The sequence below is a fragment of the Anabas testudineus genome, chromosome 16, assembly GCF_900324465.2.
Source record: "Anabas testudineus chromosome 16, fAnaTes1.2, whole genome shotgun sequence".
Classification (NCBI taxonomy): domain Eukaryota; kingdom Metazoa; phylum Chordata; class Actinopteri; order Anabantiformes; family Anabantidae; genus Anabas; species Anabas testudineus.
This window is the reverse complement of record NC_046625.1, coordinates 16842509-16870262: the sequence shown is the minus strand read 5'-3', so window position 1 is coordinate 16870262 and position 27754 is coordinate 16842509. Positions and strand designations below refer to the sequence as shown.

General features: G+C 38.6%; 1 protein-coding gene across 5 annotated transcripts; it reads right to left on the bottom strand.

Annotated features, from left to right (window-relative positions):
- Positions 1–113: 113 nt before the first annotated feature.
- LOC113169724 (ankyrin repeat and IBR domain-containing protein 1) lies at positions 114–27264 on the bottom strand. Of its 5 annotated transcripts, none has more exons than XM_026371366.1 (20): positions 27065–27264; positions 24913–25196; positions 23877–24177; positions 23264–23446; positions 22434–22551; positions 18708–18916; positions 15523–15611; positions 15235–15379; positions 14272–14438; positions 13201–13289; positions 12358–12488; positions 8759–8893; positions 7906–7992; positions 7412–7478; positions 6500–6645; positions 5833–6011; positions 5647–5698; positions 2432–2543; positions 1776–1819; positions 114–1195 (listed from the first exon to the last, which is right to left on the bottom strand). In XM_026371366.1, the coding sequence occupies exons 2-20, from the start codon at positions 25098–25100 to the stop codon at positions 272–274; spliced, it is 3366 nt and encodes a 1121-aa protein (XP_026227151.1). In that variant the 5' UTR covers positions 25101–25196; positions 27065–27264; the 3' UTR covers positions 114–271. The 5 variants fall into 5 exon arrangements, with proteins under 5 accessions (XP_026227151.1, XP_026227149.1, XP_026227150.1 ...); XM_026371364.1 differs by having other exon boundaries at positions 27091–27264; XM_026371365.1 differs by having other exon boundaries at positions 27119–27264.
- Between the last annotated feature and the right edge of the window lie 490 nt (positions 27265–27754).

Here is a 27754-nt window from a genome sequence, read left to right as displayed (position 1 = left end):
AGACAATCTACAAATGGAGACACTTTGGGATTGTGACCAGTTATTACCCACATACTTTTTCCAATATCACTATGAGGTTTTTATGGTTGTTCTCTATAAAGACATAAAAGACTTAGATGATCAAATCACATTTTCTGACAAATTAATGCAGAAAACCATGACATTCCAAAAGGTTCACTTACTTTTTTCTTGCCACTGTATTTATCAACTCAATTTGCAATCTCTCGTTTCAGCCTTTCCAAAAAGCTTGTTCCCATCTCTTCCAATCTTATCAAACCAAATGCACTTGTTCCTCCCACTCAGAGGAGCTGGTGCTGGGCAGCTGGTCAAATACAGAGTCACACTGTGGAGTGTCAACATGGCAGACCTTAGAACCTCCATGCTCAGCATGGTCTCCACTTGTGTCAGCTGTAGCCATGTAAGGTAATGGCATGGTGTCCAGCCCTACGAGATCTAACTGGGTTGGCCTCTCAACAACAGCACACTCTTTTTCTTCCATATCGCCCAGTCTGTGAGAGCAGAAACCGACCTCTGCCATCACTTCCTGAGGTTTCCTGTTTTCAGGCAGGACAAGCACACTGGATTTGTCATCGTCTTGCAGACGCTCTCCTCCATCTGCATGTAGTGCACTAAAGTTTGAGTCTGTGTCAGAGGAGTTTGAGGGAACCAGGGTGATACCTTGAGGATTCATGTCGTGGAACCAAGCCATGATGTTGCCCAGCAGGTTAGCGTTTCCTGCCAATGCGGACGATGACGATGGATCGTGAGTGCTGCATATGGTTGAGTCTAGCGTGTCACTGGAAGAGGAGAAGAGGCCTGTAGATGAGTTGCTGCCACCTGGAGCTACCGGTATTGGCACAGATGGCCTGTAGGCCCGGTGGTGACTGTCACAGTGCTGACCAGTAGCGGGAACACCAGCGGCAGCAGAGTACTGGCTGTTGATGTTGCCAAGTCTAGCCAGGTTATCTCCCAGTTCCAGCAGTTCTGAGCTGCTTAGGGAAGCTCTGGGGAGGACCTCTACACCAGGAGCTCTCTGTTCAAGCCTGGAAGGCAGGGAGGTGCCAATTGCACCAAGTGAGGCTTCATTGGCAAGACTCTCATAGTTGGACTCACCCCCTGCCATCCCCGAGTCCTGGAGTGAAAGCTGAATGGCTAATAAAATGTTAGGGTCATCATCATCCAAGGAACCAAGACCCTGCAAGAAAATAAAGGGGACATAGTGTCAGTAATGCAAAGTACCTGAAACCAGGCCAAACTGATTACTAGAGTAAACTACATATTTTTAAGGACAGTCATTAGTATTAATGGCATCAGTATGTGTTTGTGCGATTGACTTCAAATGAAACTCATTTACATATTTTTTATATTTTTTTTCATATCTAGAACATGAGGCAGGTCATTTCTTTTATCTTTTTAATACTCTAATTGGACAAAGGTGGGATTATACTCCATGTTCATCAAAATGTGTGTGTATATATTGTGTAGTTTGATTTTATGGCACCATTGCCCCCTGCATTTTCACTTTGCATTCAATCTTCTATCTTTTGTATAATTTAGACAATATTCGTTGTTAAAAATAACAGTAGTCACAAAAAAAAAAAAGAGAAGTCAAATATGAAACTGGTGATGCTAATTTTTTTGACATGAATTTTAAACCATGTTGACTGTAACAGCTTAAAGTCCCTTAAGAGACAGTGAAGTTAGAAATACTCTTCTGTTTCAGCATAAACTGAAATGCTTTATAGTCTGAAAGCCTTTGTAAACTGTGTACTCACCATCAGAGGTCCTTGTCTACATCCACCTCTGACATCCTGTGTGCCTTTGTAGAAAGGGAAATAGCAAACGCCCACAGTCAAAATACTGTTATTAAACAGAATCCTTACAGCAGCATTTGGAAAAAATTTAACCCACTGCTAATTGACACATTTATACAAGACACTGTCACTTTAGTAAACTGTGCACAACAATTGAGTAAAAGCAATCACAGAGCAAATGCCTTCAGGACTTTCCCAGGAAATTCACTAAGTCTGTCTCTACTTTTGAAATGAACTAATCCTTCTTGGCAAAACTTACTGGCCTTAAAACTAAAAACATGGTCAATCTTTCACTCAACACAGCCAGAAACAAAACGGCACTGGGATGGATAAAGCTAGTCTATTAGACATACTGGTTTTGTTGTACTTTTTTAAGCGATTCCAGAGTGGGTTCTATACAAATCTGCGTAAGAAAAACCGAGGACAGACTACTGGTTCAGTGTAGTTTAATTTGATGTACTAAATATGTATTTCACCACCGATTTTTCCCCATCATGTGTTGATAATAGTTAATGAAAAAACATCATTGTGACCCAATCCAAGCCAGAATAGAATCCACCAGCAATAAAAACACTAGAAAGTTCTGAAAGGAGAGTCACGTATGTCTTCTCCCATACCTAAACTGTTTTCGCCAGGTTCATCAGGGTCAGGCGTGTTGCTCCTGAGACTGGACATGTCGCCTCGTCTTCTCTGCCTGTGTCTCCGTCTGTATTGGAACTCTGCATACTCCTTAAAAATAGCAAAAGACAAAACACACTTTTACAACTATATGTCACCAAATACTAACTATACATTTATATTTCATTTCAACAAATGATCTAATCACTCTGTTTATCAGTCATTGTGCCCAACTCTCATCATCTACATGTCACTTGCAGAACCAAAAAAAAAAAGCTTCCATATATAACTGTACTGGGACTAAAGTGTTTTGTAGGTATTTAATAGGTAGACTTGTACACTGCTAGCTTTGGTTCAACCAGTGAAACAGTGTGTTTCAACTGGGATCTAAGTCTCCCCCCAGGGAGGATCAGCACATAGAAGACCGCTTCACACCATTTAATCTCCAGAACAAACCTTCAATCATTAAGCTTCAGCCTAGACTGAATCCAGGTAGAGCACTGGAAATGAAGCAACAGGAGGACTGAGAGTTGGATAAAGCTGTGTCCATATGCCTGACCAGTCTCAAAAGCTACCAGAAGGCGTAATCAAACCTAAACGTGATGTCATTAAAAAGTGAAGTATATTAACTATTTATTTGCTGCTGCAGTGTTAAAAACACAAGTCATAAAGAATTAAACATACTTTGGCTATTTTTTCCTTTGATGTCACTCAGCCTTAATGCTGGACATTGACTGTCGTGTCGTGTACATGTAAGGCTAATCTCTGGTTGCACACCAACATGAAAAGGCTTCTTCATCTTCATAATATCTCGTAAAATAATCAACTATATTCTCTGTTCAATTATCTCATAGATTTGCAAAATCAGCGAGTCACATTCACATAATCAAAAGCCTCTCACCCTTACTCTGTCTTTCATGTTTCCACTGCTCTAAAATTAGCCCACTATGAAGTGATCTGCAGCCATATTAAGAACCATGGAGTGGACCATCTGTGCCTGTGAGGCGTGTCATCATGCTTTCATTATTAGTATGGTGTTCCCATTAACTACTGTGGCTGACAGACAGAGGCTCTTAATTAGGGGTCAGCTTCTTGTACTAGGTGTTCAGACTCTGACGGAAGCATTTAACTTCCACATAAATACTTTCTTGTGCCTAAAATCATGTGTTGACTGGTAGAATACTGGCAGGCGTGTTTGTTATCTAAATCCTGTAGGAGAAAATAGGGTGGACGTAAGATAAGCATCACACCAGACACTGATAACTTGTTCTTTTGAAGATAAGCCACATCTTTGTAGTGTTCCTCCCAGCTTAATTAAATTTTTGCTTGTGGCTTGTATACTACATTTGTCTTAAGAATCAATAGTGGTATTCCGCAGTACAGTAAACAAACTGATACAAATTAAAGTCTGACAGAGATAATAGTCACCAAAAGACACTGACAGTATTTCAAGCAACTTCTAATTAAGAACAGTTTGGCTCTTTCAGATTTTTCAGAAAGTTCAGACCAATCAGTGAGAGGAGATAACCTGTGACATCATCTCATGTGGCTCAATATTTTATAATCTTACAACAGGATCTAACTGTCAAACTACTTCATACACTGTAATAGCACATTTAAAGATTAGAAGAACGGAATATAGAAAACATAGGAACCAATTTCAGACATCACTGGCATCTGTGTGAGACAAGCCACAAAGCTGTGTCCAACTTTGGATGATAAAAAAATTTTGTCCAGTGATGGCCATTTAAGTGGCATATGCACTGCATGGGGCTGAGCAGGTAGAGAAGGAGGAGTTTTAAAATGCATTTATCAAACTGGCATTTGTACATGTGTCAAACTGTGCCGAAAAATTAGACAGGCCAATAATCGGACCATTATATGGTCAACAGTTTTATGAGTGAAAGTACAAACGCCTGTTACTAATGTGCAGTGATTGGGAGCAACCTGCTTAGGTGTTTGCCAGACGACACGGTGCACAGGGGAAAACTGAGCCATCTGGCTGACTTCAGTGTGTGGAATAACATATTTGGGTCATCATTGGCTGTTGACACAGCCAAAGTCAAACCACCAATATTAAAATGATTCATGTATACTTCTTGACTTCATAAAAAGGATTTAATGTAGAGCTGCATAATTATGTAATAATAATGATTAAAGTATCTGCAATTGATTGAACCTTATTAGGTGATATACTAAAAGAGTGGCAGTATTAGTGCACTGGATAAAGCTCTCATCCATTAACAGCTAAATATTCTGACCTATCACAGGTTTCTGTTTTAAATCGGTTGGTGATATCACCTTCTGCTTCGAAAGTGAGTATAATTGTAGTTCCTGTGAATAAGATACCACATCCCAGAGTCCCTAGAGTCCTCAATGACTACAGACCAGTGGCTCTGACCTCACATATTATGAAGGCTTTTTAGAGGCTGATTCTGGAGTCCTTCCGCTCTCTGGTCAAACCTTTACTTGACCCCCTCCAGTTTGCTTATCAGCCCAAAGTGGTGGACAGTTTCATGGACTGGTGTGGACTAAGCCATCTTCAACTAACCCTAACTCTAAAACAAAGAAGCTGTGATGGACTTCAGGAAATCTGGGAGTCCTGTCACCCTGAGTATCCAAGTACAAATACCTGGGAGTGTACTTAGTCCAGTCCTGTCTGTTGTCCAAGAATTATCAGCACTGTACAAAAAGGCTCAGTTTTTTGAATCTTGATTGTTGACGAGAGCTGCAAATGTAATATAGCTGAACATTCTCTAGGAATAAAATAATGTGGCTGCATTTTACAGTGATGTTATTGCTACTGTAGTGTCCAGTAGAATTTATGATAGATGTCTACAAGGAAAGTCAATAATGCCTCTTGGACATGTGTGTATGCTATTGATATTAGATTTAAACTGTAGGTTTAGCATATATGTCTTTGCCCCTTTAACAGATGGAACTGCAATACATTTTTTACGTTTATAAAACAAATAATTTAGAATCATCATAATAAGGTGTGATCTAAATACTTTAAAATACATTATATTTTAGTCATGAGCAGACACCTCTAATCTGTTTGGATATGTTGTCAGAAATTTAACAGTGCAAAATGTGATCTGTCAGACCATAATAGTGTTGAAAGACACCCACACGTTGTTTTTGTCGTGGGGGCCTCAAAATGCACAGTTGACATTTTAACTAACAAATCCTGACAGTCAGCTCATTCTCTTACCTCTGGTGATGCAAAGCCTAAGTATTCCCAGTCCCATGTTCCACCAGCAAAACTGCAAATGAGCAAGAGATAGAGTTTTAGTTAATTGTTATAGTTGCTAAAATGATATGATTAATTAGTCTCAACCAGTTCTATTATGTTTTATTACTGTTTTTGATTGAAAAGAGATGCATGTTTGTATGTTACCTGCGTCTAGGGGCTTCAGGAGAGTCATTTGGAGCCACTCCCCTGGCCACTGAGGCCAGGAACTCCTGCCTCTTCTGCTGTACCAGACATGCTGCACGGATGATCTTGTGTCGTGGAGTCCGCAGGTAAGGTCGGTTGACCTTTTGTGCCAGGTCCTCAGTTACCATCTCCAAATCAGTCTAAGGACCAAAAACAGAGCTGGCTAAGAGATTTCTGTTGTTTAATAATAATTATAATAATTTATGATTGCACAGTTTGAAGATCAACTTGATGATCTGTTTCCAAACTGGGATGTTCACAGAAAAAGTGACTTTAGAAGTAGCTCACTAAGTTATTTTAAGAGCAACTGTGTATGTATTGATTTGACTATAAATTGCAACAAACTGTAAGGAAATTGTAAAAGACTGATGCCCCTTTATTTTAAAGTAGGTAAAATGCCACAACATAAAACAGGCTTGCAGGCAAGTAAGTACATTCTGTATGTATACCAACAATCGTAAATTATACCCTAGATAACACTACATCTTAAAAGGTGAGATGTGGAGGTATAACTGGGGCACACTGTGAAGATTATTAGGTAGAAAGCTTTAGTTCCACATTTCTAATGCCCCATATAAAACTGAGTACTGAGAACATTTGTCTTTTTTCTATGTAAGTAGGACTGAACCTGCATAAGCTCGTAGATCTCTTTCTTTGTGCTTTTGGGTTCCAGAAAAAACCCATAAGGATAAGAGCACTTGAGAATGCGGCGAGTCTTCAGTAGTTCTAGGACCGCATCTTCAATGAAAGTAGTGTCAGGTGGGCCTCCTTCCCCTGGGAAAGAAAAAGAATAGACAGTCAGAAATCAAAAATCTGTTTTACGTGTGTGGAATACATCCCTCATTCCAGCCTAACTTCCCAACACTTCAAAACAGACCAGTACATAATGAGTTCTGAAACAAAGAATTTGAAAGAACAGCTCTGTTTTAATAAATGTACTGTAGATACTGTTTAACTAGAGTTCAGCAAATTCTTTTGAATTTTAGGTCAAATAGAGATGTTATTTGAATGCATCTATTTAGCAAAAGCACATCATAGTATAGACAAATTTTAGCATTTTAAAACACTGTGTTTTTTGTGTTTTTGTGTTATTTGTAATAGAAACTTTTCAGAAATGTCCACCCAAACACAAAAAACTGGTGGTCAATAATTGCCCATGGTCATTTTATGTATAAAAGCTGCAATAGTTTTTAACAGGATGAATTGTGCAAATTTTGAACTGACTCAAACTCATGACTGCTGAGTTATGGTCATTTCCATCTCTCTCTGTCGGTTGACAGCCACAATTATGTAAGTACTGCCACAGAGATTTAAACTGTTTATTAGAAGGAAAAGCTTGGCTATGTTAAACGGGCTGTAATTGCCTGTACAGATGGGGATTTAAAGGACTCTAGACAAGGCTTATTCACAAAGTTCTTGTCCCTCCTGCTTACTTCCTATCCTATCCTATTAATATTAGAACTTCCCAAGACTAATATCAGAGGACTAGATTAAGATGCCTAATAAAGATTGACACTACTGCGGCAGACTGCACACTCACTTCCACTCAGGGCTCGACTGAGCTGCTCCATCTTCTCTTTGGCTGTTTTTAAAAGACGTTGCTCCAGCTATGATTAGGAAAACAGAAGGGGTTTTTTTTGTTAAGTCAATCATCTGACTGATGAACAAAGACCAAACAAAGAGAAGCCAAAATAAATTTTAGGAAGGTGAAATCAGCAGACCTGTTTTCTTTTTTTTTTTTTTTTAGTAAATCAAACCATTGTTATGTCTGATGATTGTTGCTGCAACAAAACCCTGTCACCTAAAAATGTAAAATGGCTTGTACAGACTGCGTGTGTGTACACAGACAGTGCAGAATACAGAAATACTGTACTTTTTATCATTTTACAGTATATGAATTTGGAAAATGTGCCCACCTGTCAGGAAATGGGCGAGTGTTACGCCAGATAACAATTTTCCACTGGCTACAGCCACTGCATGACTGTACACTATGCAAAGCAGACATCATTGGCAGACAAAGCCACAGCTGTTTACCTGATAGCTGTGCTCATGGTTCTTGAAGCGTGTGTAGTAGTGCATAAAACGGTCGAGTTCCTGAAAGCTCTTGTGCTTCTTCTCTGCCTGCAAAACCAAGATGAGACACCAGTCACAGTCAATAAACTTCTGAGCATATTGTTACCCCTTACAGAGAAAAGAGTAGGTACACTGGTTGACAGAAGTCATAGCAAGTGAGCTCTCTGGTACTTGTGATTTGGAAGAATGCTAATACAGTAAGGACCAGGAATGAACTTCTCTCAGCTTTGATAAAGGTAGGCAGAATTCACTCTCAGGTAAACTAAACAAGCGGCTACCTGTAGGTTTTTTGTCTTTATGTGTTTTTCTTCATAGTCATGTAAGCTCCAAAGAAATGTAATTGTGTTTGTATTTATAAACATACAAACACAATTACTGTTCTTAGCTTCCTGCCAATTAGGTATCAAATCAACAATTGAAGACACACACAATTGTTTTTCTTTTACAATCAGCAATCACACTTAATCAACCCAAGTGACTCTGTTTGCAATTCCTTTTGCATTTATCAATCAACTACTCTGTGCAATCTCACAAAACATTGTAACTCTACTCTCCATATACTTGCCACTTCAGCTTTTTCTAATGTGGATGTGTCCACAAGCCCCATGTTACTGCAGTTATTTTCTCTGTTTAGCTGTATTTAAGAACCAGGTATATTTCTGTAAGTTCTGTAGATGAAACCTGAAATTCACATATGAATGAATGAATATATATATAGTAAATGACAATAATTGTTGACCTATTTTTAGTTTATGCCAACAATCTGAAAACACAGACAAGTATCCAGCTATAGCTTGAATATGTGTGAGTATACCTCTTCAGTCATCTCCTTGGACTGTTCCTCCACCTGCTGGATGACCTCGTAGCGGGTGCAGCGATAATAGCCTCCTGTAGATGAGCTGTGCTTTTTCCACTCCTCCAGGCATATCCAGCAGAAGTCATACTTACACTATAAGAAAATAGGAATATTATACCTAAAACTGCTCTAGTTAGCCATCATATCAACCAGTGAATAGCCAATTACTAATTGTGTTGCAGCTGTCAGTCACTGTATTATGATGAGAAAATGTAAAATCCTTTCTCTCTACAAAAATATACAACATAAGTATAGACCTACAAGGATATGAAAGAAAAGATTTTTAACATCAGTGTTATGTGAACCTCGCTATTAGCCTGACTAATGTCTACCAATTTGTTTTTGTGCGTCTCTCCTCCTCAGTCACTGAGGGCCAGAGGAGGTCTACCTGTATGTATAAAAGGCTGTGAAGGAGGAGCAGTTCTGTTCTCTCTCACCACCACCACAGATCATGTTTTGCATTGTAGTCTGTTTAATGTTTTGTTAGTTTGGTTTGGAGTTACTACAAATAATGTCTTCAGTTTTGTTTTGTTGGCTGAACTGAATGGATCTCTTTCCATGCATACACATAGTTAACAGTATATGTACTTTAGGTTTAGTTTAACTTGATTATCCCCTCCCAAAGCCAAAAGACTACAAAGGTTCACAAGCTAGGTGATGACATGCTAGGTATGAAACTGGAAGGATATGAAAGATGAAAAGATTTTTAACATCAGCAAGTTCTAATAAAAATGGTACTGTTCTCAAAATTAGAGGAGAGATATTGAGGTGCAGGATACAGTATCTAAAGACAGTACTCTTGGACACAAGATCCCCTGCTTGTCTGTCTTATCACTGTCTCAATCGTGTTCCTATATTTTTTATCTTTTACAAATGGAAGAGCTTAAAAGAGGACACAGCAGTTATTTGTACCTAGTTATGAATCCTCACAGCCTGCTACCACTAGAAGGCACTCAGACCACATTTGAGATCAGCAGGTCCCATTGGGCATTGTAGAACAACAAAACACTAAAGCCACTCAAATCTGCAGCCTGTTTGGGTGTAAGTGATTTCTCTTCCCATGGCACAAGTACTTCTGTGGGTGACAAGTTAGGTAGAGCAACACAAAACCCTAAAGGCTGAGACCTCTGTTGTCCTGGAAACACTATGCTTACATGACACTTGAGAAAAATCAATACAAATGAAAGAGTGGGAGAGGGATGAATGAAAGGAAAGATACTAAAATGAGACCATGTGAAATGGAGACACTTAAGATTTAAAAAGATGTGAAGCCACACCAGAGGATAGGAAATGGCAGCAAAAAGACAAAGAGATGTTTCTTGGCAACACTGAGTCCTGTGTTTCTAAGCAACGGGGTAAAGCCATTTCTTAACACGTAATAAGAGGTCAAGAGGCTGAGCCCTCTGTGGCCTTGTCAAAGCTGCTCCATTACTTCCACAGTAATGTCCATCTCTGGTCAGCCTCCTTAAGCAGGGTGAAGAAAGTGACAGAGTTGTCTGAGACAAAAGGAGCCTGGTCCTATGATTGCACTGCGCTCCTTTAATATCCCCCAGCAACAGTTGTAGTTGCAGTCAGGCAACATGACTTTGTGATTTTCAGACTACATGACGCCTTCCCAGCTCTCTGGCGGATTGTTTGTGACAGTACCATAAGCTGCCATTTGTAAAATAAGCTTTTATAAAGCTAGCAAAACGCAATGGCCTAAATATGATCAGAAACATTTTATTCTTCACAATTTAATTACTGCTATGCTGCTACAGCTAACTTAACCAGAACTAGAGTTTCTTACTTACTAAACTTTATAAAACTATTTCATCATCAGTTTAACAGCACATCATTTTCATAATTTGAGCGGCAGTAGCTCAGGTCGTAGGGCAGTCATCTACGAATACCAGGGTGAATGGTTCAATTCCTGGTTCCTCCTGGCTACTTGCTGAGGTGTCCGTACATGTCGGTGCTACAACCGAAACCCAGTTGTAGCACCGACATGTACTGTCTGGCAGCTGTCCAACCACAATTTCCCCAAGGGGATCAAAGAAGTTTTTTTTTTTTTTTTATTATTATGAATACATAATTATTTCATCATTAACATCATACAAGTCCAAGGTGTAAATTACAAGCTGACAAACATTTTGTATAAATATCATAGAGCAACAGGAAGGTCTGGTGTAATGAACAAGAAGAACTGGCCAAATGTGAATGAGCTTCAGTGGTATTCTGAAGTTTAAAGGTAGCAGATATTCACTGAGCTCTTGTCTAAGTCAGAACAACCACCTGTGTGCTGATAATCTGCTGTATACTATACTGTACTGCGCCTTGAGTATACTTCATCTAAAACCATTTTCCCTAGTGATGCCCCAAACCAAATCTGTTACTGTTTGTGTAGTTAGAGAGATCCATAAAGGCATTGACATAAAACCAGCAAGTCCTTCTTAGGAAGTATGTGCAACCTTTAATTCTGACATACAAGGTATTTTGTCAGCCCTGCCCTCTTCCTTACAGCTGGTCAACTTCCTACTTCAAACACTTCTTACACATCTTGAGATGCACTTTGAAACATCAAACCTGTGGTATAGAAAAATTCTATCTGTAAATTCACCATGTGATGAAGATGGATGTCTAGACAAAGGTGTTTTTCTTTTTCAATTGGCATCAACATATATTTTGTGTTTTACCATGCCCCAGGTATCTGATATGAAGTCCGGACAATGTCTGGAGAATCAGATGCAGACATTTCCCCTGCCACACATGTAGGACCAAACATGAGACTATCTGAGTCTCACTCATTGAAAACACTCTGATTCAGGCAAGTGGTGATACATGCATAGCATGCACAAGGCACGATGTGACAAAAAGTATACTGCTGAAATTGCGGTATTTTGTTTACAGCTACCAGAGGCAGTGCTAGTCGAATGATAGAAATGCAGTGAATTCTATGGACATTTACTTACTGTATTCATACATGGTCTCAATCATCATCAGACATTACGTAGACTTTGCACTACAGAACTGGCTGGATGAAGTATGTTTAATGTCTGGGCAAAGTGTTTTGCGCTTTCACATTCAGTGCCTGAGGGTAATCTCTTGATAAGTTCAGGGTTCCACTGTATGTCTGAGAAGGGCCATAAATGCTCACACAACTTCCCACCCCCTCGCTAACAGATATTTGAGATTTATATAAAAATGGACAAAATGGATTCCTATATAAAATAGTCATGTCACCTACAAAATTGATAGCAAAATTGAACTAAATGTAGCACTTCACAACACTGCCTTGGCTGCACCTACAGAAAATAGTAACATAAAAATATTAAATACAGTGTCTGGAAAATGAGATGTGAGGGGGAGACTATAGATAATGCACCTTATTTTTCTTTCATATGATGTCAAGGCTGATGTCTCCTTAAAGTGCTTTCCACTAAATATAATTTATATGTTTTTCCAATCAGAAAACAATCTACTTATTACATCTGACAACATAAAGACTGGACTAGCATCTAAGCTACCTAATTGCCTACGGTATATATAAGACAGGTGCACTTAGCAGCTTAACTTACCTTAGCACACTGCATGTGGTTACAGCCCTCATTTTTCTGTATTGGGGACTTGCAGTTGGCGCAGGGTTTAGAGTTTGTGAGCAACCATAAGCAGTTGGCTGCATCCTCATAAGCTTCACTCACACCAGCCACTTCAAGAGAAGAGGGGGGAGGTAAAGAGAACAAATAAAGGGATAATGAAACAGAATGAGAATGACTATTACCACTGCATCTAAACAGACCAATGCCCTGAGCAGGAAATTGTCCTGCTTGACTAATATGTATTGCTTATATATTCTGCTAACATCTCCCAAGATGCTCTTGCACCCACACACACATACAGTACAAACAGAATAATTGGCAATTATCAAAGCACCCCTGATGTGCCGTTTGAAATGCCAAGATAAAACTGAATCTGGGAAAATTGAAGGGGAAGATGGTTCCAAAACAAAATAATTGCTTTTATCTTTCCTCCATCACCTCTACAAAGAGGCACTTTGGAGGGAGTTGGGTCATCTTAAATGATCTATTAGATTGCTCATAGTCCAATTACTGCTTCTGAACATCATGTACTTTCAATAAAAGGTTGTTCATTTTAATTAATCATTTATAATCAACATGATGGGTTTTAACTGTCTTAGTGTTAAACAGTTTGTAATTGGTGTGGTTGAGTTCCAGGAAATTTAATTTAATCCATCATATTACACGTAAACTAACCTTCTTTATTACTGCACTACATAACTTAACACAGTTATATTGAGTCAATATCGACTGAGTTAAGTTATGTTACAAAATCTGTAGCTATAACTACTATTACTCTAAAAAGCATCCATAAATAAGAAGAAAATTCATGACACTACTTACATTCCTCAGGTCTCATCTCAGTGACTTTTTGTAGCCACATCTTCCAGGTCTCACAGTCACATGGCTCATGTGCCTCACCTCGACACTCCCTGTAATACACACATACAAGTAGAGATAAAGATTGGAGGTAAAATTAAGTATTCAAAGCAAACATTCTGTCTCCTGACCATAGACAAACACACTGATAACTTAAAATCATTGACCATCATTAATAAACACATCAGCTTTTCAACTGAATCTCTTCCTTATATTACAGAGGTTGCAGCAGTGTCCAGCTTCATTACCAAATGTCAGATAAACTCGAGTGAACCTCAAGTTAAACTAATGGCCACTTTCAGGAACCATATAGTGAGGTAAGGCTATGTCAGGTGTCCAGTATTAATTGTGGTGGTGTGGGGATCATAATACATTCTGAAGGTATCTAGGAGTAAGAATACAGAGGAAGACTAACCAGCATTTGTGCTCTACTGCCCTTAAACATCCTGCTAAGCAAGCACACGCAGACAGATAACTTAAGTAATTACAAATGTGTATATACACAATTATACCCATGCCAACACACACAAATGTGACGATGTGCATATAGGCGCATATTTAATAATTATTTATTCTCATTCTGAAACGTTTTGTTAAATAAAGTATTTGAGAACCTATGGATAGCAGCAGTCTAACATCTGAGATAAGCTAACTAAAGGTAGAAGATTTGCAAAAACACTGGACATAATATTGTTTTGATCAAACAGTTTATATGTGAGAAAATTGTTTTCCCTATGTCTCCCTTTTCTCAAAGTGCTGTTTGGCAAACTCCATCCAGGCATTTATACAACTTTCCCTTACATCTGTTGGTTGGCTCCCTAAAATTACCTTGTAGTTAGTGGGTTTGACTAGACACTGACCTCATTTTCAGACTTTCTAATTCACTGTGGTAGAGCACATGAAGAAAAACATGTTAACATTATTACAGTTTAGAATTTCTAGGTAATGTACAGTATATAAATTAACCAAAACATCTCTTGACATGTGTCTTGCAATAATGAATGCTTACCATACGTTTTAACAATACCCACTCACCAGCAAAATAGATGTCCCCTGCCACAATCTACAGCAGGAGCTTGAAGGAGGGGGAAACTCAGAGGATCTGAGGTGGAGGTGCCAGGACCCTGAGCATTTAATCTGACTGCCCTTTCACACCCCGCTTCAGGACACCAACGGATTGCTGGGTTGTTCTCGACAAATGCCTGTAACAGAAGTAAAAAGACAATTACAACTAATCGGCAATCCAACCGGTGGTGAACTGTACACTGACTACACCCGCAACTACAAGTATTTTTGCGCTTGAAAAGATAATTGACAAAATTATTATTCTGCTTGGTGTTAATTTACTTTTAAATGGTTGTAAAACCCCACGAGCCAGTGACTTTGAAATCTAAAGAGCTAACAAATTTTAACATAGAAAAATATTTAGGGGAATTATGTTGTTACAATAATTCCCTCACTGTGCATGTGCTCTTTTCTGAGTCCACACCCTCAGAAAGCTACAGTGCTGCTCAATTTTTTTTAAGTAATTCAATCTTGACCCGAGCTGTGCTGTATAACTGAAAAAAATGTTCATGTTACTATGGCAACTCAAACTAAAAGGTTGGCTAATTATTTGAGGTTTGTACCCATTAGACTTTTCTATTAAGAAACAATAGTTATGGGTGGAAAGCAGCTACTTACGCTGAAAGCAAAGTGAGTGCTGACTGGTTGGTAGAGGCATCTGAGGCAATTTGACGCTGTACAAAGCACAGCTTACTATAGTTGTACCATGTGTTGTTTGGCAACAGAAAAAAATATTTTAAATAAAGACTATTTGGTGGTGACATCCAAGAATATCTCTCCACTTTCATCAATGTTTGCCCCTCTATGTCATTCAATCTCAGGCAAATGGCATCTATGTTTAGCCTGCACTGAAACTGAACAGAAGGAGACATTTAAAATGTGTAGAAGGCTCACCGTTACTGTGTGAACATCTGTGTTTTTCAGCTAATTTACCTTAATGTCAAACTGAAGGTAGCGCCTGTCCATCTCTTTAGAAACCACACTCTCTATGACTTCAACGGGAACTAGCTGGTAGCAGTCGAAAGCAGGGCAGAAGATGTTGTGAGCTTCACCCTCTTGGATCTTTAGATTTAGAAACCTGTGGAAGTATTCATACATACATGTTGGAGACAGCAAGTATCTACACACATAAAACAATTAGGAAGACCTGTGCAAGTAAATTAAGGCCATCCAAAGCTGACAAACAGAATCTGCATGCTAAATCAAAATACACTGGTATACCCTTCCCAGCATGCTCTGCAGAACTCGTGGCCACAGGACATGTCAACAGGTTCCTCGAAGACGGAGATGGAAGACATGCAGATACCACACTGTAAGACAAAGGTAAATATTTTTTAAATACAATCAATCTTACAGCCAAAGTGCAATTTGTTTCAAGTCTATCTAGACAAATAAAAGCAAAGAGTAACTCAAAAATTATGTGGTGCAAATTCAAAAGCCTGACAGCTCTTTGCATGAACGACAAGATTGTTGAGAGTAGGCTGACTGATGAGTGGCTTAATGTTAATATTCAATTAAAGTAGTAGGCTGGTAAAATTCTGCTGTAATTAGCTGATATGTCAATGTGCTTAAATAGCCCTTGATTTATGAAAAAAACCCTACAAGCAGTCGAAGTTGAAGATGATGACCTCTCCTTAACATGTGGCTTGGTAACTGTGTTCAGATGTATTTTCTCACACCCACATAAACTTGACAAACAGTAACAAACACAATCACACTCAGACATACACACAGCCCTTGTTAGAGTGAAAGACTGACCCTCACAAAAGGCATAAAGAAGGCAGTGTACTTCAACAATGTAAGTATTGATTTGTGAAAGAGCAGTATGTGATATAATCAACTGTAACCTTTAAAGAGGCCCTTGAGTAGAGCCGGTCGATTGGCATGGTGCACTTCAAGGCCCTCTTTTTCAGAATCACAACAACAGATACTGTCATATAAACACAACCTGTAATTTCTTATAAAGTAAAAGATAAATCATGTCTATCACCTTCAGCTATAATTTGTCATTTGTAGTTTAGTTCACATACTGAAACACACTGAATTGAAACATTTCCAAAAGGATAAATCATCATCCAAAAATATGATGTCTTCTGCCTCATTTCCCTCTGTAGGTGGTTATGTCATTTCAGTGTTCATTTTGTCAACAAACTTTTTGGTGATAAATATCTGACTCATACCTGTAGCCTATGCTAACTTGAGTTCAACATGTACACCGGTCAGCCAGAATAGTAACCCTACATGACAGTTTTAATGTTGGGTTGGACCAATGTCAGCACAGGCACTTTGAGAAGAAGCATTAAAACTGTCCTGCCCACCAATAGATTAAACCACCAGGTGGTGTTCCTGTTTTGATGGATTGGTGTAATTGCTTACTTTAAAACTCTCCCAGGCTGTAGGCTATTTATACTGTGAGTATGACTTGTCTGTTGACACTGTCCCTGTCAGAGGAGCAACACACCAGCTGCAAAGTGACACAAAGATAACAGATTTTGCACTAATCATCTGTCTGCACATAGTTGCTAGTTGCTGTCAGTCATTCTCAATTACGGAATAATAATTAGATATGATAAGATTGAGCTAGTTAAGGAAAAAACTGTGTTATTATTTTTTTTTACTTTTGCTTTCATTCTCATCTTTATTTTACCTGCCATAGGTCTGCATTTAGTACACTTTTACCCATATCCATACATTTTCAGTATGAATACTTTTTATTTTTTTAATTGACAAGTAATTAAAGCCTGAAATTATTATTCTCATAGTCCAACATCATAAAATGTAAGCTATGCAGCTACAATCCACAGTATTCACTGAACTATGTAGGAGGATCTGCACGAGCCTAACATTTTATTCTCAAATTTAGGATGTTAAAATTTTGTAATAAAGCTTTCCATCCGAAATTAAAGGGATGCTATTATATGTAAACATTAAAGTTAATGGAAATTAACTGATAAACTGGAAATTAACATGTTAACAAACTATTACTTTCCACCACTTTGATTCTTATCAGACATATCTGACTGCTGGCAGTCTTCAACAGAAAGTGATCAAACAAGACCAACTACCAACAGCATTAAATTAGTAAAAGGCCAGGTGCCACTAGTCATTGTTTCGGTGCAGCACATCACAAATTACCAGGCATAATTTCCATATTGACAAATGCTCACAAAGATCGCTGTTGAGGAAAATGTCAAGCATGTTTGATAATGATCAGGAAATCCTAGACAAGGTCAAGATAACAGGAGGGCAATTAAACAGGGAGCTTACTGACCCTGTAACAGCAGTGGGTCAATAGGTTCAATGATACCCATGCAGACATGCAGATTCTGTAAACACAGCTGTGCAAACTACACCTTCCATGATGGTATTTTAACAATACACTTGTATGTCTGTGACTCATGGGAGCAGCTGTTGGTGAATGTTACCAACATATTTCTTTAATCCCTTCTAAATTTTTACGTTTTACATAGTTTTTGGTATGTTATTTTTTAGGATAAAACAATTAACAGACAGCTACAATTATATTTGTATTTAGTATTCTCTATGCTTTGTAAAATTGATGACTTTATGCTTTCGTGTTTTATACAGACGCAGAAGGTTGTGAATAGAGGTTCTTTTCTACCTGTTGTTATGGTCTTTCTTATCAGACTATGGAGAGTTTTTAATACTGTTATGTTCAGGATTTTCCAACACCCTAATTAACAAATCACTAATTCTCGTAGGAGGAGGGAGGGGGGCACTGGCATGAATACTAATGATTGCCAGCATTATAATACTGGGAAATAATCAGCATTATGCAGAAAAACAGGTGTAGCAGTGAAAATTTAAAGAATTCAGCAGAAACACTTCAGGAAACTGCTGGGACCGTAGGGACTCAATTTAAATAAACATACAGGTGTAAAGTTTTTATGGGTACACTGCCATTTACTACTAAAATGTGTGCTTTGGTTTGCTACTTTTGTCCCTTGCTGCTATATAGCAGCTTCTTGGCCAGGAAAACATGCTGCTCCCCGAGGCTACTTGTCCTTTGGTTTCATTTCATCTGATGGCTCTTCAATGATGGGTACAGTTAAATGACAGACTTCATAACATTGCTGTTCTCGTATACAACATCTGCTATAGCCATTTAAAGTTTTTAACTTAAACTTTTTGGAAAAAAATAAATAAATAAAAGACATTGTGAGGCAACTGTGAAACTATTATTCTTGGTCAAACATGGATGCAGTGCTATGTTCTTAGGTATCACATATAAACTGCACCTCTATGGAAGAAGTATAGACGATGGTTTGTGTCATGAATATCTCACTAATGTATGCATTTCTTTTTCTCTCTTGTTTTTCATTTCTCTCTCTTGTTCAAATGATTTGTCAAACATTGGTAAAAAGGAACCTAAAGACATCTCTCACCAGAGAAGACTCCTCATCTGCAGGCATTAGGCTGATTTGGTCAGGTGACGTGATGGAGGAGCGGGTGGTTCGTGGTGTCCTGGGTGAGGGCAAGGTGTCCCAGGCATTGCAGCCACTTGGAGGGGGATGGGGCATCTGTACCCCTGAGCGTTGGCAACATTCCTCTGCATTAGTCATCCAAGCCTCTAAGAGCTTCTCCCTGTCCCAGTCTGATGAAAAAGGTAAAGACATAAAATGTTAATAACACAAAAAAACAACAGGAGCATCATCAAATGAGGAACTTAATAGTTTTTATGTGCATATGATGAGGTATAAAATAAGTTTGGATCAAGGTTGTGAAAATTACTCTAATAAAGACCTAATATAGACCTGTACAGTTTTGTAAAAGGGACTATTAAAAGGCTGGAATAAGGTTGGAATAGCCAGTTAAGTTGGTCTTTTAAACCAACATAAACCTGTTTACCCCAACCCAGACTTTTCTAAGCCATGTGATAAGCAAACAGAGCAGGCCCAGTTTCACAAAGTGTTCTAAAAATAGCACCTCTGATCTAGAATCACAAAGTTGATACAAAAACATGATGTATTTTGTGATAATATTTTCTGTGCTTCAAGAATGCAGGCCTTAAGCACACATGGATAAACAAAGACAACATAGGGAAGAAATACCATTCAGTCAATTGTACACAATGGATTCACAACATTTTCTTCAGTCTATATTGTCTTACATTTGTCAGAACTAGTGAACAAAGCGCAGCAAAGTCCAAACAAATTCCACCTCAGTGGCAACGTACCCACCTTTCAAATGGCCAAACAGCACTGACCTGCTACCACTGGTTTTCTGTTGAAGATTATCTGTTCGATCTTACATTAGCACATTAGCAGGTTTGAGAACTTTTCAGTATAAATATTGAATGGCTTATGGACTGTGCCTGAGCCCAGATATTCTCACAAAAATGTCCCCTCCAAAAACAAGGAACACGACCCGGTCAACTGTGCAATTAGGCCATTATCAGCCTGGAGACACGTTTCACCACCAATCAAATGCCTCAGACTCTAAATGGCCTCGTTTAGATAATGAATATTGCAACAATGTCCCTCGTCTCCATTCAATTAAAACTCATCAATGAATATGACCCTATCTTCATGCTTTCAGCCATGAAAATGGGTCCGAAATTAAAAGTCTTCACATTTAGTCTTAAATATTAAAAATTAGTTGGGAAATACAAATTAGCAGAATTATAGAAAAACGGACATGGTAGTTCAGAAGGAAAGCTCGAAGAATTGTGATAAGGAAACTGACAAAAAACTAGCAAGAAAAAAAATACGTTTTCACAAGAAATGAATGATGCATTAAGTCCAAAAACCCCTTCTAATGGAGATTAGCAAAACTCCTGACGTGTCCCATCCTATTAAATAGAGAGACAGCATTCCCATGATAGAGGTGAATAAATATAGCACCATTCTGGGGTCACCCCCTCCCCCCAGCTTCTAAAAAGTATGTCTAATATGTAGAACACACAGCTATACAGCCAGAAACTCAAATTAGTAAACTGTGTGTTTAAAGAGTGAAAATCAACCCCACACTGACACATTAGTGGTTTAAGGCTACAAATCAAATCAAAACTGTGACACATTTTCTCAACATGTGGCCAAGCCTAAGCTAGAAGAGATTCAGTTTAAGGAATTCAGGAAAACTGCTTGATGTCTGTGGGCATGAAGAATGTGACAAAATCACATCCCCTCACTCTGCTCATGGAGAGTGAAGGGACATGGTGACAACTGTGTCTTCTAGACACATGTGTCATTAGGAAAATAAGATCAACATGATAACTTTAAATTAACTGGACATATTGGAGTCATAAGAATTATCACTTTTATGAGCTAAACTGTGTGGACATGACTATGAACTTTGCTAATGTGGATAGGAAATACCCAAATGATGTAGCCCAAGGGAACAGCTACAGCACAGTTTTCTTTTTTATAAAGAAGTGAGCTTATTTCTTTAAAGAAATAAAAAGTAAAAATGTGAAAGAACCTATATTAGCTAGAGCAATATGTGCACAAGTAAAATAAAGCTAACTTGTGTGGTTGTGGATGTTCCACTGTTCCACTTTTCTTGCATATTTGGTGAAAAGAACAAGTACATTGAACTGGTATATAAACCATAATACAATAACACTCTCCACTAATAGAAATACAAGTAAAATTCTGTGAACAAAAGCTCATCTCGCTTCTTTGACAGCAAGAAAATCACTGGAGTGTACCATGAAGATGAGACAACACAAGGATTCTCGTGCAATGTATGGTATGTAAATATTAATGATAATACAATTGTACATACTATCCAAACAATTAGTTTTAGCCAAAGCTGCAAAACACAAAGCAATTATTAGCCATAAATAGAAGTCACACCCTTTAGTGGTGATATTCCATTCTTTGTCATCCATCACATGATGTCTCTTTTTAAGACCTGACCACAGAATATCCTTCCAGTATTTATCAGGCCTCTTGTCATGTTCTTTGGCAAATCTAATCTTGCAGTTTTGTGAGTAATGGTGTTATTTATTTTCATCTGTAAACGTTGACTTCATGCAATGTGCTTCAAACTGTCTGATAAGTCACTGGAACACTACAGGCACGATTCCACAGGTAATCCTTCTTCTGTTATTGGTAATGTGTTTTTCCCATACATTTTTATTATTGCTGCAACTGTGTTTCTACCTGTTCTCATATTCATAACGTCTCAATATGCTTTTTTTTTACTAGTTCAAAAAGCTTCTTACCACTTACAGCTATGCTGCATTACACACAACCTAGGGCTGTGCCATATAATTTCCTCTAGTGTATTGTGATAATTCCTCCCTATGATAAAAATGTTGTCATATTGTCAATATTGTGATACTGACAACATACACTAGGTTGCATGATGACATGTTTGCAAATGTGCTATAACATGGCCATCTAACATAAACCTACAAATATAACAAGCATGCTGAAAGGCTGAACTTTAACACTATATTTAATAATAACAACAACAACTAATAATAATACTGTATATGATTGCCATTTCAACTGTTGACAAGAAGGGATCCAGGCTAATCATAAAATATGGATGACAGATTATACTGTGAAGAAAATGTTTTATTTATAATATAATTACTCAGTTTCTTTGGTATTTGATGCCCAGGTATATTGGGTATTTTAGTTTGTTTTAGTTTGTTTCATGATATGTCGTGATATAGTTTTAAGTCTACATGGCCCGCCCCTGAAAAAACCTAGAACAATGCACTGTGAGAGACTGTGGTGTTTTAAGTGCTGTTTTATATTATAATCTTTAAATCAAATTGTCTTAGTAAATCATGCATCAGCAAGGGTTAAAATAATCACAGGTAAACCTAATTTTGTTGCATGAGTCATAGATGTATACACACTTTTGTTGCATTAAGATAGTACAGTGCATTTTTTAATGTTATCCATCTAACCTGTTTTTTATTATTATTATATAACATTTATTTTCACTTACATATAAGGTATACAGTTATTGTAAGATAACAGTTTTCTATCATTAACATTTTAGTGACATTCCACTAGTGCACTCAGTTCTGCTGTATCCTGTATATACTGTTTTTTAACCACAAGGCTTCCTTGATGTGCCTATCATATTAACAACCAGCAGAGAGCTGCATGTGTGTAACTGAGTGTGTATCTTTGTGTGTTAAATCGTACCATGAGCACGTAGCAGTGCCTCTGCAGTAAAGAGAGGGGACTGTAGCATATCAGCTGTCTCCACTATCAGCATGTCCTTCAGCCTCCGTAGATCCTGAGGCCGCAGGCCCTCATAAAGCTAGAGAGGAAAGGGCACAGTCAAGAGAGGGGGTAAAGAGGATGATGACAAGAGGAGAATAAAAAAAGGAGGAAAGTAAGGAAGGTTAACAGAAAAAGTGAAGAAAGAACAGAGGGAGTAATAGAGGGTGAAATCAGGGTAAAACATGAAAGGAAAGGAAAAGAATGAGGGTAGGGGTAGAAGGAAAGACAAGGCAAAGGGAAAAAGAGAACAGAGGTATTAAAAGCAAATCAAAGATTTGTAGATTACTGTTCTGCCTGGCTGAATGAGCTAACCAGCTGATGAAGACGGGAGTCACATATTTTACATCTGACTATTTTGTGACTAATATCTATATATGTGTGTGTTTGTGTCCAAGGAAATCATCTTCAGTGCATATAAAAGGTTGGCTGTCCAGCAGATTTTCAGCGAAATCTGTACACTATAATATTCAAAAAGTACCCAGCTTTGGAAGGAAACTACAGACAAACAAACACTGAATGAAAGACTTTCATTTCTTACAAACTATGCCTCATATTCATATTCATGTACCCTAAAGATTAGGGTTTGTCACCCTTGTGAGAGTTTAGGCAAGTTAGGGATTAGAGTAACAAGGGTAGGTTTGCTAAAAAAAGTACAGTATAATAATAAACTGTTAAGGTCTTTGTTTCCAACAATAGGGGAGGAGATAAACTGTAAATGACACTAGTATACAATGGATGTCATTCTGTACCTCTCTTCGGTCGAGGGCTGCATACTCTGCCTCTATACCCTCTGCCTCAGGGGCAAGAGAGAAGACCATCTGCGACTCTAGGCACAGGGCCAAGTCCTTGTGGTGCTGCTTCTCTGCACAGTCACATGGAGTCTCGCGGTTTTCATTCTCCGCAAACAGGTCCGCTTCTCTTTGCACCAGCAGCTAAGCAAGTTTAAAAGAAAAGAGGGGAAAATGTATCTTTGGATGGTGGGGCGTTTGAAAGCAGAAATTGTTATAATAAAAAATATTCCAATAATATTTTCGCTTATCATCGTCATAAAGCCACAATAATTCTGGTATAAAAAATGTTTCATCATTATAACTTGCAGTTCTCTAGTTTCAGAGTGATGTGAATTGGATTTGTGCCCTTGTATAGTTACATGATTTTTTAGAAAGTCTACATAAGGGAAGATATTGAATAATTAGTGTAAATATCATGGTTGTTCTGACCCCTTTTATCTTTCCTTCACTCAAATTTCTTTCTGTCTTGATAGGGTTAGTTTCCATCTATGGAGCCTTTGATTTATAACTCAATGTTATAATACACTAAATTATATTCTATACTTGTTCAGACTGAAAAACAGATTCTCACCTCAACACAAGTCCTCATGCCTGAGGCAGCAGCATAGTGCAAGCAAGTGTTTTTCTTGTTGTCGACAGCATTGATATCAGCACTCTCATACTCTCCACGGTCCAGCTTTGCTCCAGTCCATGCCAAGATGATTTGTAGACATTCTGCACGACGCTGTTCATCTTCATATGGCCGTGAGATCCGAGGCTGCAGCGCCCCCTCTGAAGTCAGAATCTGGGGCCCCATGCAGAGAAGGTGCAGAGATGTCTCGTTGTGCATATTACGCTTATTAGGATTTCCATCTTTGTTTAGGAGAAAATACCTAAAAGGATAAGAAAAGGACAGAAATAACAGTTTTGTTTCAGTTGTTTCTTCACATTTTGTAATTAATGTGCAAATCTAACTCCATCAATTAGTCTGTGTCTCAGAATTGAAATGCTTTATGTGGAAACTACAATCATAAGAATAATATATATCCTTGCATCTATACATATTTTTCTAAACAATATTTGATCAAGTCAAAATACGTAATGAAGTAAAAATACAATATTGAGCAAGCATCTGATTAGTAAGGAAAAATTAAGGCCTCAAAGGCAAACACATGCAAGATTTTTGTGGGATGGGAAGCTCTTGGAGCTCTATCCTATCCTATCCCAGCATGTTGCATTCCTGAGAGCTGCTAACAGATGGCTATGTGGAGAGACAGATGGGACAAAAACATATAGAGACAAAAGATGAAGCATTTTATCTTATGATGCAGCAATACAGGCCGGTGTTACAACAACTTGAAGAACCTTAAAATAAAAATTTCTGCCACATAATTAATACAAATAATAACTACATCCATCAGAATTTACAGCATACAGTATGAATAACCTAAAGCACAGCCAATTAGTCCTTCATCTATCAACCATTAGGTTTATTTTTTTTTGGTTTTTTTTCTTTTTACCTCAGCCAACCACAGATAGCAGCCAGACCAAAATTACGTGTCTCTGAATGTGCACATTACATGTCTTTGCTCACTGCTCGTTTGATTTTATCTGGTCCACATCCTGACCTGAGTAGGCGTGTCATGGCGTGCCGGGCAGCATAGTGTAGTGGAGTGTTGTGCTGGTAAGACTCTCCATATGTAGAGTTGGGATCCAGAGCCTCCTTGAACTGTGGGTTGCTCTCATAGAGTTGGCAGGCGAGCACCTCATCCCCATTAATGAGAGCCTTACGGAACTTGGTTGCTGTGTTCCCCATCTCGTCCTTAATGTGGGTCCAAGCTCTGACTGACTCAGCAGCCTCTTAAGTGGTCTTCAACCTGTTCAAGTCCAATAGGCCACCATACTGTATGTCCTAAAGGACAAAAAATAACAGGGGTTAAATTCCTTTATAGCTATATCCAAATCCAACAAGGCCTAGCTAAAAGCCAAAGTCACTGATCTTGTAAAAAGTTAAAAAGCTTCAGCCACTTCTTCCAAAAAGCCCAAAATAGTTTTATCATTAAAAAGAAAAATCCGCTCTACACAAATTTTCTCTTTCACTCCCTCTGAATTACAAAGACAAGAGCTGCATCTTCAAAGTTGCTCAAGCTGCTCTGCCACAAGCCCCGGTGCTTGTATCACCACTGAATTCTACACCACCTCACTGTTTCTCTTTTTATTTTTTGTTTTGAATAACTACGCATAATGCCAACAAAGCTCACACAGAGAAAAGAACAAGACTTCCTCTGGCACCACCATGAGCTTCCGCCTCCCTGTGCCAATGCTGCCAATCCTACTGAGGCCAAGAGTCATTGTAGAGCAAGCTATCCTCAACTCAAGAACAACATGCGGCGAATCAGCATTTCGCTTCCACCAGAGCACCATATGGTCCTGACTGTTTGGGCAGTGTGATGCCATTGTGTATTTTGGGGAGTTACAGCACAAACCAACAGAACATGACATAATTTCTTATGAACAGAACAGTATACACTGCCTAATGACTAAAATTCATTCATACCATTATTTAAATTCTTCTGCCCAACAGCTTCTTGTTGTACGAATGGTAAAAAGCGAAGGATAGAATAAAATGCTCCCACATACCCTCAAGGTGAACATACATAATACACATAATGCCAAACTTTCCTCAGGAAGCAGGTAAGACATACAATTGATTATTTTCCCACAGACATATGCAGATGAGTCTGACTCATTTTGACCTTATCAACCATTCTTAACACATTTACAGTGATCTAAAACTACACCACAGATTGTACATGCATGTTACACATACGTAAGAGAAGGCAATTCCAGGTCATTTTCATAACCTTTGAATGCCAAGAATGGATGTAAGTGGGGGAAAAGGGCTGGAACAGAGTGGGACAGGACCTTTTCTTCCTACTCATTCTTTGTAACATACTAAATAAATCAATTTATATGCATGTATGATTGATTATTCTGTTAACCTAAATAACTACATAATGTCTACATATTCTAATGTGTTAATATACTGCCCAATAAGATACAACACCATGTAAACAAAGAAGGCAGCTGTCACAAGCTAACTTGCCTTGCATCAAAACATCTTGTGCCAACTGAGGACAGACACCCTCATAACCACACACAGTCAGATGGCAAATGACGTCCCACCTTTGGTGAACACACGCAAACACCTGATCTTTGAACAGTTATGTAAGCTCCTAGATAAAACACACTAAGGCTACTCTTCAAATGTATAACTAATTAACCTACCTACCAAACAATAGTTAACGACACTCCCATATTCCAGCTCCAACCAACGACATCCAACTAGGCATTAAAAACACTAAAGTCACACCGGATTGTCTGCGCAGCTTGCCACTTGTCACCAAACCCCTCCATGCAGGCCTTTCCCCATGTTGTTTGGTGTTTACCATTTTAGACAGTTAGCTCAAATCGACAACAGTGTGTTGTGTTAATGAACAGTCCGCGGTAACGCTTCGTTATATATCTAGTTAATTAAAAACATCCACTAGCCAACCGACCTTAGATAACGTTAACGCTGCAAATCACCCCGTTAGTTGAAAGTCTTAGTGTTAATCACAATGCACAGAGTTGCTTGCTAGCTGTACGTTATTCAAAACAAAAAACATCATGACGCTAACATCTGCGTTGGCTAACGTCAGCGCACACGCTAACGGGTCAGCTAGCAAGCTAACCGTCCTGCTAGCCAACTTAGCTAGCTAGCACAGTTGATAAACTCACACTAAACACTGAGTATCCCGACTTACACAGATGATACATCTCGCAGTTACAGACCTGCCCTTGTGAAACGACTGTCAGTCGCTAGCGTAACAAAACAAAGGCTTTTCTCGTTAAGTTAGGCAATGCTTTCCTATAAATAGTGTGTGGTCAGAGCTGTACTGTTGCTCCTGTCAACTCTCCGTAGACTCTGTGCTGGCTGTTGTTCGGGTTGCCAGGTTCCAACACATCCCCCAAACAGACGGATAAACATGGCGTTTTTTTTTTTTCTCTAAGACTAAACTGTGCCATTTTGTGTTGCCCATAGATTTACTGGCTACATACCGATAACACAAGCATACACTGATTCCAGTGATTGTAGCTTGTTCAAACGAAAACCGCTGTACTCCCCTCTTCTGTGCATATGTGTGATGCTGTCTGGCAATAATAAGAGTATATAAGCCTGTGCAGTTCAGTGTATGCCACGTTCAGATGGACGCTTCAAGATAAAAAAACAAGTCCACATTCTGGACTGTTGATCTCACCATGTGATTAAACTGAGATTTTCACTCAGTTTAATCACAACTCAACAGGCTCCTGTGGTAAAAACCTGCGAGTAGTAACGACGAACCGCCACCAGATGGCGACAGAGTCCGGAGCAAGAAATAAGAGTGGCTGCAGAACCTGGAGCTATTTTTAATTTGAGTCTTTACT